At 35.9% G+C, this 16,506-nt stretch overlaps 1 protein-coding gene across 5 annotated transcripts in view; it reads left to right on the forward strand.

Moving 5' to 3' along the window:
- CysRS-m (cysteine--tRNA ligase-like protein, mitochondrial) overlaps nt 1–16,506 on the forward strand; it is a 185,809-nt gene that overhangs the window by 27,160 nt on the left and 142,143 nt on the right. For all 5 annotated transcript variants that reach the window (XR_015042169.1, XM_035370666.2, XM_035370667.2 and 2 more), the window contains exons 4-5: nt 13,016–13,133; nt 13,235–13,412. Coding sequence is in view for 4 of the 5 variants with exons in the window: in XM_035370666.2 (XP_035226557.2) it covers nt 13,016–13,133; nt 13,235–13,412 (296 nt within the window). In the remaining variant the exon portion in view is untranslated. The remainder of the gene's footprint in view (nt 1–13,015; nt 13,134–13,234; nt 13,413–16,506) is intronic.

Consider the following 16,506-nt stretch of genomic DNA (forward strand, 5'->3'; position numbering starts at 1 on the left):
AGCTTAATAAGAGTGGCGGGAGGTGGGAAAAGGAAAGATACAGCACGGCTGAGAGCGTCCCAAAGATTTTCAATGGGATTAAGGTTACGAATATACTGGCCACACCATACGCACAATTCCTTCACTCTCCAGGTAGTTATCTACGATGTCAGCTCTATGAGGATGTGCGTTATCGTCCATTAAAACAAAAGTAGGGCCAACTGCTGCAGTGTACAATCTCACAATGGTTTCTAGGACTTCATCTTCATACCAAACAGCTGTCAAAGAACCCCGTTTAAAGATGTGCAGGTCGGTGCTGTATCCTAATGAAATCCCTGCCCACACCATAATGCTTTGCCCTCGGAATGCGTGATATTTTGGGACTGATTGCGTGTTCGTTGTTTACGCCATATCCTTATATCATCTGGCTCCAGAGCAAATCTTGACTCATCAGTAAACATGACATTAGTCAGATACATTCCAGTTGACATGTTCCTGACACCACTGTAATCGTGCCCCTCTTGATTGGATAGATAGAGGAACACAAACTTGAGGTATCCAGGCATACAGTCCACTTATATGTAATCTTCGGCGTACAGTAGCTGCAGATATCGCCTTATCATTGGACGCTGTAACCATAGATGTCACACGTGAGGAGGTCACTTTGCGATTCGGCTTGGCTACAATGGCAATATATCTATCTTCCGCCTGGGTTGTAACCCTTGGCCGATCAGCTACGGACCTTCGGACAACTGTCTGTGTGGTTTGGAATTGTTTCCATAAATGTGAAATTACAGAATGACGAAAGAAAAAAGTAACATCTGTGATCGACTGTGCCCCACAGCATGCCAGCGCTCAGAATCTTCCATTCGTCTTCTGGAAGTCATAGAAACACATGTCTTGAAAACAAATTGTACGAAAATTTTAAACACCTTCTATCAGCACTTACAATCAACTTCTGTACCCCTTCATAAAGCTGGTTTCTTATAAGACTGCCTTTTTTGCATATTTCTTGACATGAAAGCGCGATTGTCTGTTACCTAACATATTTGCATACTTCCATCTACCTCTGCAGCGAATTGCATCCTCTTCAATTCTGATTGGCTTCTGGAAATTAGCATTTTCCTCTCCGTGCTTAACTTTTGGAAGTGAGTGTATATACCATAAAAATGGTAAAATACACAGCAGTTCTACCAAATGTTGAAATCAGGGTTACAAATAATCAAAAAGTACTATTTTCAGTACCTACGTTTTTTGATGCAATACTTTAATTAAAATGTATGGTAAACCTTTTGACTAACGCGTACCATCTAAACAAAAATTGAAAATCTTTAGTACCACCACTCTTGAACAAAGCTCAGATCGCATAAATTTAGGTGTGCTAGAGAAAAAATCTCAATCAAGATGTCGGGGTTTTAATTTTTGAATTTAAGAGTTAAAAATGCTTTGCTTTTTTGCGTATCACCGGTTGAGAAAGTCTGCTGTTAACCCACTCACTACGTACTTTTTTTTTTTTATCAAAATAGGTTCAAAAATTGCGTTTTTTTTTATCACATATTTCAAATCTACATATATTTTTAAGTTAAAATATACAAAAATTTTTTGTAAAAGAGTTTTTTAAATATAGAATTAGATCACAGGTTGTCAGAATACTGAAATTGAAGAATAATGATATAAAAGGAAAATTTTGAAAATTAATATTGGTTAAATTATGATTTATTTTATAAAATACAAGGGTAAAACATATATACTAATGAAAATATTTGCATAATGTAGTATTTTTCATATCAATTTTGCATCACTGTTGAAAGTTTTCAATAGAAAATGAATTTTCAGATTCACCACTGTATGCAGAGGAATTCTCATCAGCTTATAACTATCTTCAATATACTTGAAATCAGAGTCAGAACCACTATCAGTGTTGGAAATATCGTCAGGAATATAGGTTATATCACTAGCGAAACGATTCCTGTCAGACATCTTTGAGCTGTGAAAAGCATGCATAAAATGCTACATTATGTGTTCTTGTATATTTGGCAGAAATGTGGCAACTAATGCCAACTGTAAGCCCGCATCTAAATAAAATATTAAACATCACAGAAAAGCCGAAAGGAAAACTTGAACGGGGGAAAGAGCGGGTTGCACAGTTAGAGGCAACAATTCATCCCTGCAGAAATCGTAGGTTGAGCAAATTTTGCTACTTCTATGTTGTGTGTGGAAATTGCGGGATGCGCAGCGAGAGGGTTAACTCAAGGTTTGTGTGGTCCTTAAAAGTTCTTAAGATTTTTAGTCCTTAAAAGTTCTTAATTTCAGCCAAAATCGGCAGAAGGCCTTTAATTTTAATCATGTGAAATTTCCGTCTGTTTTTATGCCTGCCAATTTGAGTGTGAATTAGCATTTTGGAGGTATATTTTTGGTGATTCAGAGATAAATATGGTTATCTTTTGAATGGGTTATAATTTGTTCCGATTTCTAATGTAAATGGTGGGATACTCAAGTTTCTGAACAAGAAGTGAAACATAAGCATTTCGAAAATATTTCACTTTTTCTAATGAACACATCTTAAACAACTTTTCACTTTTAGGGATGTGAATTCTTTTATTGAACAGCTCTAAATTTGGTGATTTTTAAGATCAGTTTCTATAGTAAATTTTTAATTTCAAGATCTGAGAATTTTTCTACGATTTTTTTAAACCTTTTAACATTGATAAATTTCATTAAAATAATGGAAATTATATTTAAAAAATAACATTAAACTACAGTCAAAAGTCTTTAATTCGGAACGTCGGACTTTGCCGATTCCGGATTATTGGTTTTTCCAAATTATATGTCATCAGTTTAAATCTGGTAAGATGGCATGTAGAAATTATACAGTTAAAAATATGAAACTGTAATTTATGAAATAAAGAGCAATTATGATCTAAAGGGTATAAAAATTTACAAAAAAAAAAGCTTAATATTTATTTGTTTTAACGTGCATGCGTTTAACGTGCATGCGTAAAGCATGCTTTTAACGTGCATGCGTAAAGCATACATTATGCATAGTCGAAATTAGAAAATTGCAACCAGAAAACTATTTGATGTGTATTCGTGATATTTATAATGATGAGGAAATTGATTTAAATTATATTGGAGTACATTGAGATGAAACACTACATTTAGTGGGGAATTATAAGCCGAATAAAATAGAAACATCTGCCCTGAAGATGAGATAGTGTTGACAGATCAACTTTCAGTTCATTGCACGCCGCGACGTTTCCCCGCAGAGCAGCATGAAGTTGATAAACAGATTTTGGAATGGTTAGAGAAATAAATCACCTCTCTGTCACTTTCTTCATGCCTTTAACCATTTTTTGCAGCAATTCCACTTTTTGTTTAATGGACATCGAAACATGCTTTCGCTTTGTAGACCCTCAGGGGGCTCATTCTTGTGAGTACGGGTGTGGCAATCCGAGGTACCCTAGCTCTTTAGGGGATCATCTTCTTGGTGAGACGGGTGTCACGATCCTGGAGCTCCAGTGATCTATCCTCTTTTCCATCTCCTCTCCTCTTGGCTGGAACTTTTTTCCTTCCCTTCTCCCTTGTGGTTTCTCTCTACGGAGTTTGGGGCTCGTCACGAGAAACTGGAGCAGCCCTTGTCTCTAGTTTTCGAGTGGCGAGAAAACTGCCCACGTGTTTGCCATGCGTGGAGACCCGTGTCGCTGGAAAGGAGGGTCCTGGTAGTTGAGGGGCGAGGTACTGTCCTCAACACACTGCTTTGGCCTCTGCTTCAGCTAAACGGGAGGCACCTTAGTCGTTCTCACGGGTGTCAATTGGCTGGTCACTAGTCCTTGTGTCAGTGGTTTGGGGATAAGCTCTCGGGAGTACCTACTTTCGGGAAAGCCGACTGTGGGACTTCAGTTTGCGTATAGACCCGGTTAACCCTGGCGCAGGATTCTGCGTCCCCTTGTTGGACTCCACGGTGGGTGGGGCTTCCGGGTCCAAATTTTTTTCTTTTAATATGGATAAATCAGACAATATCCCTCTAAAAAAAGCAAGAACCAATGCAAACCCTAATATTATACAAGTTGAGTATCCCTATAAAAGACAAAGTATCTACAATACCACGCTTTGTAGTAATCAGCAACTCTTCTGATGAGCTGAAAAAAATGTCTCCATTTCTAATACATAAATATATGACAGCTAGTGTTAGTGAGCCAAAAAATATCTATATTTTTAAATATACAAAAAATATCTATATAATAAATATACGATCTGGAGATATACTTATCGAAACCATATCATCTATACAATCTGCCTCTCTTCTTGTGCTTATTAAAATAGGACAAATAGATATATGTGTGTCTGCCCACAAGACCTTGAATAGTTGTGGCGGCGTTATCTCCGAATTCGATCTTTCATCTGTTTCAGAAGAGGAATTCATGCAGAAACTTGCGTCACAAAATGTATGTGGAGCTAGGCGGATCAAGATGCGTAAGGAGGGTCAGTTGATTAACACCAGACACGTTATCCTGACCTTCAACACGCCTAATCTGCCTACTAGCATTAAAGCTGGTTATTTAAATTGTCTTGTGAGACCTTATGTCCCTAACCCCATGCGATGCTTTCAATGCCAGCTGTTTGGTCACACTAAAATGTCCTGTCATGGTAAACCCACATGTGCCCGGTGCTCTGGGGAAGGCCATGACAGCAATAATTGTACAGCCGAGCCATTGTGCATTAACTGCAAGGGGGCACATACAGCATTCTCACCCATTTGCCCTAAGTAAAAAGCCGAAAAAGAGGTTCAGACTATCAAAGTTACGAAAAACATTTCATATGCAGAAGCCAGAAGAATAGTACAGAGTTCTCAGCTGCGATCAAATACTTCTTATGCTAGTGTAACTAAATCAAAAAGAACAATAGCTTGTCAAACAATATGCAGTCTCCCAAAAAGTTCACCAGCAAAACAAAGAAACCTAGAAAAGAAAATTCTGATAAAAGTGAACCTGCCCTATCTCCACACCAAATAACATCTAAAAATAAAGAAACAAAATCGGAAAATAAAAAATCGGAAAAAGTAAGGAGCCCTAGCAATAACTCTCTGCAAAGTCTGAGCTTTGACTCGCAAGACTCAGACATATTGGAAGTGGAAGGGGATTCAGTGTCCCAAGGCATCTGCTTCCCCGCAAGTCTAAGAAAGAGCACCGGAAAGATAAGCATTTTTGATGGCCTCTTTCATTTCCTGGAACTGTTGTGGCTTCCACCACGGTCTTGATAACATAAAAGAGCTAATCAATATTCACCATCCAGCATACCTGACAATACAGGAAACGCTCCTAAAACCTGAAAGTTCTGTAAAAGTGCGAGGATACTCTATAGTAAGGAAGGAATACGTCAGTAATGATCGAGCCTCTGGAGGTGTAGCTATTTTATTCTTACTTAATTACCCATCTAACATAATCCCCCTGACAACACCCCTCCAAGCTACAGCAATACAAATAAATACAAATAAATATAAGAACACTAATGACGATATGTTTTCTTTACTTGCCACCCAACGAACACATAGATCAGCAACAAATAGATGACCTCGTAGAGCAGCTGCCTGCTCCTTTTCTAATTTTGGGAGATTTTAACTGTCATAGTCCTATGTGGAGAAGTAGAGACACCAACTCACGTGGACGACAGATAGAGCAAATGATAGATGATCATTCTCTTTGCCTTGTGAATAATGCTGAGAAAACCTACTTCCACCAGCCTACGAGAACATTCCATACGCTTGATCTTGCCATTCGTTCACCGGCCCTCTTGCCTCTTCTTACAATTAGTGTGGGAAATCATCCCTTTAATAGCGATCATTTCCCCATCTTCTTGTCTTTACCCAGAGAAATTAACTCTCCTATTGAACGACCAGAAAAATTTATATTTGATCGTGCCAACTGGGATATCGTTAATGCTAATGCCACAGTTACACAAGAGTTAGTGAACAATGCGGAAATAGATGAAGCAATGCAGGCTGTTACAAACAAAATTCTTCAAGCTGCTGAAATCTCTATCCCAAAGTCATCAAATAAGCTCCCAAAATATTCAAAGCCGTGGTGGAATAATGAATGCCGAGACACAGTAAAGGAACAGAGAAAGGCTTGGGGAATTTTCCGTAGATACCCCACCTTGTCAAACCTAATAGCCTTTAAGAAAGCCAAAGCGAATGCAAGGAAAGTACGCCGTCAGAGCCAGAGAGCTTCATGGATAGCCTATGTATCTGGAATTACATCTTCTACACCAAGTAAACAAGTATGGGAAAGTGTTAAGAAAGCATGTGGATTATATAAAGACCTTACACTTTCCATCCTGGAAAAAGATGGCCAAGTGATTAGCAACGCAGAAGAAATTGCGAATACTATTGGTGAGACTTTTGCTGCCACTTCCAGTGGCAAAAGTTATTCACAAGCATTTCTTTCTGTCAAGCGTCGCTCAGAAAACACTCCCATTGCATTCACCTCTTCCAACTTGGAACCATATAATGCTGATTTTACTATGATCGAGCTGAAGAGACCATTGTCCGACACACACAGATCTAGTCCTGTCCCGGATGGTGTTAGTTACGAAATGTTCAAACATCTTTCTTGCAAGTCGTTGTTGAACCTTCTCGCACTATACAATCGAGTATGGGAAGAGCATACATTCCCAATATCATGGACGAAAGCTGTCATCATTCCTATAACTAAGCCAGGAAAAAACCCCAAAAATCAGTCGAACTATCGACCAATTGCTTTAACAAGCTGTATCTGCAAACTGTTTGAAAAAATGGTAAATCGCCGCTTAGTCTATTTTTTGGAAAAAAACAATGTAATCTCACGTTATCAAAATGGTTTCCGTAAAGGGAGAACAACAGTGGATAATTTACTTCTTTTGGAAACCTCCATCCGTGAAGCCTTTGTCAAAAGGAACCACTTAGTTTCAGTATTTTTCGACATCCAGAAAACTTATGATAAGGCATGGAGGTATGGCATATTGTGTGACCTGTATGCCAGTGGCATCTGTGGCAATCTGGCAGTTTTTATACAGAACTTTTTGAAGTCTAGGGCATTTCAAGTAATGCTTGGCCATGTATTTTCAGGTACTTTCTATCAAGAAGAGGGAGTGCCTCAAGGCTCTGTGCTTAGTGTCACCCTTTTTATCTTAAGAATTAATTCTGTGTTGAATGAGCTTCCCAGTACCGTTTCAGGATCATTGTATGTTGACGATCTCATAATAAGTTGTCAAGGTTCGGATATGAGATATGTAGAGAGACAGTTGCAAGTCGCTGTTAACAAAATTGTGAAATGGTCAAATAAGCAGGGCTTTATATTTTCAAAAGACAAGACTGTTTGCATGCACTTTTGCAGAAAAAGACATTTTCATCCTGAGCCTGAGCTTCATCTTGAAGGATCATTAATTCCAGTTGTACGGGAAGTGAAGTTTCTGGGAGTAATGTTTGATTCAAAATTAACCTTCATGCCACATGTAATGTATCTGAGGAAGAAGTGTTTCAAAGTGCTAAATCTTTTAAAAGTACTGGCAAACACCTCTTGGGGGGCAGAGCGTAGCTCCCTACTTCACATCTACAGAACGGAACTAAGTACCGTTTTGAAAAAAAAACATAGTAAAACAATTTTTTCGAATCCAATTTTATTTTTACATGAAAATACATGTCTTAAACTATTTTTCAACATAGTTTCCGCCAATGATCAAACACTTGTCATAGCAGGTGACCAGTTTTTGTATACCATCGTCAAAGAAACTTCCCGCCAGTTTCGATAACCACGACTCCACAGCATTTTTCGTGTCATCGTCAGATCCAAAGCGCTTGCCACTAAGCTCTCGCTTCATGTGCAGGAACAAGTGATAGTCCCACGGCGGCAAGTCAGGGGTGTACAGCGGGTGATCGAACTGCTCCCAATGAAACTGTCGAATTAACGATTGAGTGACACCAGCAGTATGGGGCTGAGCATTGTCATGGAGCAACACAATTCCTTTACTGAGCATTCCTCTTCGTTTGTTTTGAATGGCATGCCTTAGTTTTGTTAAAGTCTCACAATATCGTGCCGCATTAATGGTTTCACCTCTGGGAAGAAATTCAGTAAACAAAACGCCTTTTGTATCCCAGAAGACAGTGCACATGATTTTTTGTGATGACATTTTCACTTTGAACTTTTGTTTTTTCGGAGAATGAGTGTGTCTCCACTCCATCGATTGTTGTTTCGATTCTGGTGTGAAATGACACACCCAAGTTTCATCACCTGTCACAATTTGGTTTAAAAAGTTTTCTCCCTCATCAATGTAGCGCGTGAGAAATGTCAGGGCACTACCAAGTCGCTTTGTTTTGTGAACATCAGTGAGCATTTTTGGAACCCATTGGGAACACAGTTTGCGATAATTCAAGCGGTCAGACACAATTTCGAACAATACAGTACGTGAAATTTGTGGAAATTTCTCTGAAAGAGTTGAAGCGTCTGTTCTTAAGAATTGCTTCATCAATTTTCCTTACCAAATCATTGTTGACAACTGAAGGCCGACCACTCCAAGCCTCGGCGTGGACATTTGTTCGACCTGCATTAGACATTCTTACCCACTTTCTCACCATTCCATCGCTTATCGCGTATTCACCGTAAACTTCTGTCACTTGACGATAAATTTCGGCTGGTTTAACATTCCTCGCGTTCAAAAATTTAATCACGACACAAATCTCACAGTCAGCGGGAGAACTAATTGTCTTAAACATTTTGAATATGCACAGCAAACTGAAAACACTAGAGCAACCAAAATGGCGACAATTGAAAGTCAGTGAACAAGAAAGACTAGTGCGAATGCGCGGGATGCCTACCACAACGCTGCGACTGTGCTAGAATGAAACGGTACTTAGTTTACGAATACGCTACGTATCTAGTGATACCTACAAAATAACACAACTAGAAGCTAAGAATCGAGGCCCTACTTCCAAAACCATGGCACAAGTGAGCCCACTGAGTTACAAGTGAGTTACTGAGCCAGCTTAAATTAAAATTAAATTGTACAATCTTTGACCACTAGTCCACAATTTTTGTTTGAATTTGACTGTTCTTGTTTAATTACATCACCACAAGCTGCAGTTAATTTGGTTAGCATTAGAACATGCCTTTAAGTTCTCTTTAAATATGAGGCTTATTTAAACTTTTGTCTGACTCTGTAGTTACTTTCAGACATAGCGATAATTTGCTTCACGTCTGTCCGGAGGGTTTTGGACTATTTAACTTTCACCAGATCAAGTAAACCCTCATAGGTACATTTTGAAGAGGTTGACAGGTTAGGAGATAAAACACGCAGAAACTAGTAAGAACATTGTCTTGCATATTGAGACAAAGTTCTAACTGTTAGAAAAGTTGCTTAAAGAGAAGGAAATTGATATAAATTAGCCAAAATGTCTAGGAGGGCTTCAAATTAAAAAGACACATAAATATTTTGTTGAGTGTTGTTGCTTACAGAACATAAATATTTTGTAGCTTTTAATGTGTAATTATTCTAATATCGTTTAAGAATCTATGTCATAAATTACATGTATTTTAAACTGTGGAATTTTATTAGATTGTGATTTTAATAGGGCTTTTTTTAAAAATATTGTTAAAAAATAAATAAAATTTAATAGTGCCCATGTAAATGCATAATAACTAAGCTTATCTAATTTAATTACTTATAACTAACTGGTTACCGTTAAAAATTGCCCCTGCATTTTAAAGCGAGTTATTGACTTTTATTAACCTTTATCGTGGTCACTAAGATCACAAAAATGTAAAAATTCATATAAAACCTATTCTTCGCATCTAGTGAGACTTAAAATAATGCAAAACAACTTATCTATCACCTCTGGTGCTTTAGTGGATAATTAGGACCTTAAAGTATGTTATCTGAGTTACAAGCCCTCGAACTCTACAAAAAGCTATGACAGTATCTGCGTTAGACAGAGCCCAGCTAACTTTCAAAACTTGTGAACCGTGCTTATATCAGGTCTTTCAGGTTTGTTCTGATCAGCAGGTCTCTCTCTAGGGAAGCAGGAGCGGCGAGAACAGCCAATCTTTTGTTTTGAATCATGCTGATTGTGATTTTACTTCTCATTTTAACCTATGGTGCTTGGCTTAAAATCTACTTACTATTACTAGACTGAGTAAGTATGTGACAAAATGAGACATTAAAAAAAATCACCATGAAGCTAACTATTTGTAAAACGTAAATAAAATGTCACTTATCTTCTTTCAAATATGCCGAACTATTATAAGTGTGAAATATTTAATGCTATTTGATAAATTTCATAAAGTATATTTCATTCTCAAACTTATTAATAATTACGGTAATTAAGTTATTTTTATTAATAATGCATCCTGCTTACAAATCTATTTTATTTTTTGGATGGTATTACAAAAGTGAAGTTCAGGCATAGATAATGTTTTTAATTGAATTTATTAATTTGCTATATTTGCATAGGTCCTTAATGTTTTTCATTAATGGTCCTTAAAAGTACTTAATTTCCATGTGTAGAAATGTGTACGAACCCTGTTAACTATTGCTCTCAGTAAATAAAGATGGCAAAAAACAACAGTTCTACCAAATGTTGAAATCAGGGATGCAGGTAATTAGAAAGTACTATTTTCAGTACCTACATTTTTTGATGCAATACTTTATAATTAAAATGTATGCTGTTCTAAACTATTACTCTCAGTGAATAAATTGCCATACATTTTACATTGCCAGATTTTCCATTGCATTAAAGATTTTAGCAAATTACCAGTAGCCCACTGGTTAAGAATGCTGAAGATTGATAGTTCAATCCAATTTTTGAATCTCAATGAAAAGGCTGGCTTTCCATGTGCAACATAAGTGTCAGTTACCTTAAAAAGCCCACCACAAAGGTCTTCCTCCTTTTAGACAGGATTGCTGTAATTTTCTTATAATATTTGATTATAGCAAAACACACAAGGTCTATCTGTGTAAGGGAAGATATACCTATGTGGATCACATAGCTTAAACATCCTTCATAACATAGAAAAACTTTTTGAACTAGTTATTCATATTACACATGAGAAAGGGAATGAAAACCACCATGTAACTAGGTCATTCATCTAGGTTCAAATTTAGATTGAACTGCCAGTGTTCAGTGATCACTTGGCCGCAGGAAGACTTGTCATTTTCTTAAAGACAACATAAAGTTGCCACCTGTTAATAGTTAATGCTCTCAAACAATGTCGATATCACATGATCTTTTCCTAAATTTAAGAGGGTGTTATAGAAAATAGACATAATATTAAAGAAAGGTATCTATATACTATATAATGTATCAGATTTCCATCTAAATATAGATATCTTGTCATGTCGACCTATCGAGGACTGTCATCCCAGTAAGAGGTGCAAATGTAAGTGATAAGTCATTAGGAAAGGCAAAATGGTTGCAGCATGTACTCCAGTGGCCCACATTAAATGAACCAATAAAATCTTTCAGTCTCTGTGTCTTTGGAGAGCGTAACATTGGAGTTATTGTAGAATGCCCAATTAAGCAATGAAGAGAGGTGTGCTGCTGAACATATCCTTCTAAAATTTCAAGATGTTTTCTCCCAGTCATCTGGTATACCTCAAACTAGTTTGGCACTACATAGAATTGGTACATGAAATGAAAACAATAACCAATGAAGCAACATCCAAAACGTTTACCGATTACATAGGAAGAGGAAGGGAAAACTTTTAAAGGACATGTAAGAAAGCAATGTTACCAAGCCTTCTAACAAGTCCTTAGGCTTCTCCCGTCATCTTGGTCAGAAAGAAGGATGTTTCAACTATATTTTGCGTTGACTATCACAGGTTGAATGACATCATGAAGAAAGACAGCTGCCCTCTTTCTAGAACTGATGATATTCTGGACACACTTTTTGGAAGCAAGTGGTTTTCAACTCCTGATTTAAAGAGTGGATGCTTGCGGGTAGAAAAGACTACATTTACTACTAGACAAGGACTTTGGCGATTCAAGGTGATGCTGTTTGGGTTATGTAATGCATCAGCAACATTTGAATGCCTCCTAGGGACTGTATTGAGAATTCTTTCTGATAAAGTCTATAACATCATCACCATTCGGGAAAAGGTTCAAAGAGCATTCAGAAAATCTTAGAAAGGTTCTTCAGAAATTGAAAGATGTAAATCTAAATTTAAATTCTGCCAAATATAAATTATTCAGAGAGGAAGTGACTTACCTTGGACATGTCATCTCTTGCAAAGGTGCACATAGGAAACCAGAAAATATGTGGGCAGTTAAAGATTGGAGTCGTCTCAAATATGTCCAGTAGCTGAGAAGTTTCCTTGGGCTCTGCATTTACTGTAGGAAATTTATGAAGAACATTTCTTTTATCGAAGGCCCGTACATAATATGACCATAATGCAGTATGAAACCACCATCAACTCTATGGCAAAAAACTCCTGCTCCGCACAGATCGTACATCATTGACCTGGCTATTAAATTTTAAGAATATAAAAGGCCAAACAGCCAGATGGATATAGAGACTCCTGGAATATGACATTACTGTTGTCATTTTAAAGGATCATTTGAGCTTTGCCTAAAAGATTTGCCGATGTTGTTTCAGGGTGAAATGTGAACTGGTTAATCTGGTCGCACATCAAATTATAACTTCAACATTGGTTGATCGAGACTCAGGGAGTGACAAAGAAGTCAGGAAGTTTAAGATTGTTATTTTAAACCGAATAATTGACCTAATGGAGTTCTTGGATAAGAAACCTCCTATGACAAAACAATATTGGGCTGTGTAGCACTCACTTCACATTCGAAATGGTGTCTTGTGGTGATAAATAAATTTTATCAAGCTGTCTTTGATTCTGTATGCATTTAATCCATTATGAACCTAAAAGCATGTAACGATATTTAAAAAACAATATGTTTTGATTATTAAGTTTTTCCCTCGAAATGAAATATCTTGTATTTTTGATATTTTAATGATTATACAGATTTTTTTAGTTTAATTTAAGTATCTTTTATTAACAGTTGCTATGTAAAATTTGACATCATAAGGAGAATTATGGAAAATATTTTTGGCATCAATGTCTTATTACTAATGGGAATTACTGACATTGATGATAAAATTATAAAGGAAGCAAATAAGGTAATATTTATATCTATGTTCATACTTTATATTAACAGTATGGTAAAAATCATTCCAATGAGATGTCATAAAATATTTTTCTATTAAACTTATATTTTTAGGTGGGAAAGAACGTTTCTCAAGTTTCTAAGAAATACGAGTTAGATTTCTTTAATGACATGGCAGCTATGCAAATCAAGCCGCCATCTATAATATGCCGTGTAACAGATAATATACCTCTTATTATTTCTTTTTGTGAAAGACTTATTAGCAAGGGCTATGCATATGTCACAGATGAGGGTAAATATGTGCTGTTGTTTTGCAATTTTTTATTTAGTTCCATTTCTTTTGTTTCAGAAGCCATATAGGTATTGTTTTAACAGGGTTCGTAGCGGTCCTTACAAGTGCTTATTAGTCCTTATATTTGAAAATAAAATATAATTTCTTTAAAGCGTGTATTTTTTTGTTTTTAGTGCTTATATTTTGCTTTTAGTGATTTTTTTAATCCCCCCCCTTTTTTTTTTAAATGAACGCACATTTTTTCCCCGTACCAAAGCCGAAACTAAATAAACAACTTTTCTTCCTCATAATGCAATGTCAGATGGTGAATCATACTCCCGGAAATTGCTTTTGCCCCCTTTCTCTGCATTAACTTAACCTATGGTGCGCTTGAGAGTACAGACAGGTGCACGTCGTTCTATTGGTCAAAGAATTGGGAAAATGGTAGAAAATTCCGGTACATTCGGTATTCTTTTCCTCCCACCCAAATACTACACACGTTTGAATTTCTATCAAGGCTTTAATAATTTGCATTCTCGTTCTGCATGGTCAGTTCATATTCGTGTTTATTATGATCATTATGCTTATATTATGAGCATATGTATGAATATTTATAATAATATAGTTGCAGTAACTGCTGAAGTATAGATAAACTTCCAAAAATGGGTGTGTTTTTATGCAGATTAGCTTTCCAAGGAATAATATTCGGAATGGCTTAAATGAAAGGAAAGTAATCGAATAGACAAAATAATTTTTTTTTTTTGGCCAATACATTATACAGTACGCAGGTTGGTAGGTTCTCCCCTTTCTCCAAAAAATCTTTAATATTGAAGCAGCAAACTTTTTTTTGTCACTGTCCAATCTTAATTGAATAGGACTAAAAGTTTTTGCGGTCTATCCAACCCAAGCGAAGATTGATTCTATTCTGGAAATTTAGCACAGTCTGTTGAAAATTAGAATCAGAAACACCCCAATTAGTTAAAACCTTGTACACGCCAAACTATGATGCGAAAGTAAAATAAACGTTTTATTGTGAAAATGCGTTTTAAAACTCAAATATAAGAATTATGAAAAAAGAAAAAAATTAAAAAAAAATTTTTAATGATTTATAACGTTCCATAAATGGAACATTGGCAGGAAACAGTTAGTTTTTTTACATGATTTTTGTAAAACATGATTATCGACTTTCTAATTGGAAGCTTCATTTTTGACTGCACTTTTTCAGCATTAGCAAGTGAATTTGTCAACGTTATTCGGAAGTAACATAGATTAAGCAGAAAAATAGGGAGCCTACACCTTTATAACCGAAAAGCTACTCCACCAAAATTTCTTAGGAGAAGATATGAAGCTTCCACAGAAAAAAGCTTTCGTAATAAATTAAAACAAAAATTACATAGTTGATAAGCAAGAATTTATAAAAGAATTCTACATTAATTGTTAGCAGTTTATACTGAAACAAGGGAAATAGTTGCAGAAATAAGTAACAAATAATTCACACTGCAGGATTGGAAGATGCGGAATTGTTGAAAGTTTTTTTCCAGTTCTTCATAAAAAGGAAAAACCTTTCCTGTTTTATCTTCTAATGCCAACATGGTATTATTTATAATATGAAAATATTTTTTCAGTTTTCGAAATCTATTTCTTGGCATCACAGAAGAAACTACTGGGACAGATAAATTTTCTTGAGTGCTCCAGTATAAATCTTCGCCGGGTACTCCATGATACCCACTAAACAACAGTAATAATAATAATAAAAAAAAAACTGTCCAATAACGCTTTCATCTGCAACTAAAACTTCTCCTTTCTGCATTGCGTAAAGACCTGTCACATTTGCTAAATGCAGCAAATATTCTCTAGTTAGGAATTTGTGAAAATTTTCAACTGGAGATAAAGTAACTAGTTCAGGAAACACTTCGCAAATATTTTCAATGCTGCCAGTTTTTAGACTTTTGTTAACATTTAAATTTTCCCCCCACCGATGTTCAATGATTTTCTCTTTTGCATTTATTAGTTTTCACTTCAAACTCTTTCTTCCCTTTGAAGATGAAGGTTCTTGAGGATCGAATGAAATTTCTTGAGATATTTCATCATCATCATCTATTTTATTAGAAAATTCGATTTTTCCACATACATCCGCTGGCAGAAGAGGCTAAAAAATATCTTCATTTACATCTTCCTCATCTGTCAAACATCCAGTTTCTTTTGGAGGCAGCAGACAAATATCAATACACTCTTCATCATCTGATTATGTATAAAAATATTCCAATGCTTCTTCATAGACTGAAATGCTTCTGAATGAGCCATCTTATCAGCGTAGTGTATCTTCACGAACTGAACAAAAAAAAAAAAAAAAAAAAAAAAAAAAAAAAAAAAAAAAAAAAAGCAAACAATGGGAAAGTAATGAAATCCACACTTCAAAATATGCGCCTTTTTCAATGAGTCATAAACAACCTCTAGCATCTAGCCTATCATGAAACGCCATGTGCTTTTCTCTAGCAGCTTTGAGTAACTCACTTCAAACCCTTATGGGAATGTGTGAAAGGAGAGGAGGGGGATATACGGGAGTCGAAAACAGATTAACAGTCATAAACATCTGTTTTCCACACTTACTGAAACTTTTCACATTTGGAAAATCTTTCTCCATGCCTCTATTCACGGCAATCAAAGTAATTTCATCATGTTAAAAAATATACCTTTACACGCCAATGTTACCTTTCTGGAACATCCACATTTCTTACCTCAGAGTAAAAAATAATCATCATCTTATTATGATAACTTACTGTCTATGCATAAAATGATCCTTTTTAAATATCCTCATTGAGTTTTAAAAACATTTGTTGAATTTTTAATTTTATGTGAATTTCTGAATTTTGCTCATAGAAAAGAAGGAAAAAAGGTGAAATAATGAATATTTTTATCAAGATAATTTTTCTTTTAGAAGAATTATATTGCTACTAAAACATCAGTCAATATTTACTCTCCATGTAATAATTTATACAAAGCAATATTAATAAAATTGTGTTTTTTATGGAATTTTAAATTCGATGTTCCATTTATGGAACATTGGCGTGTAAAAGGTTGTCTCTTTCTTTTCCTTTATTTAGTTCTTTATTCT

This window comes from Stegodyphus dumicola, chromosome 7 (assembly GCF_044657685.1).
Source record: "Stegodyphus dumicola isolate Sdum_Otavi_A_Nest chromosome 7, ASM4465768v1".
Taxonomy (NCBI): Eukaryota; Metazoa; Arthropoda; class Arachnida; order Araneae; family Eresidae; genus Stegodyphus; species Stegodyphus dumicola.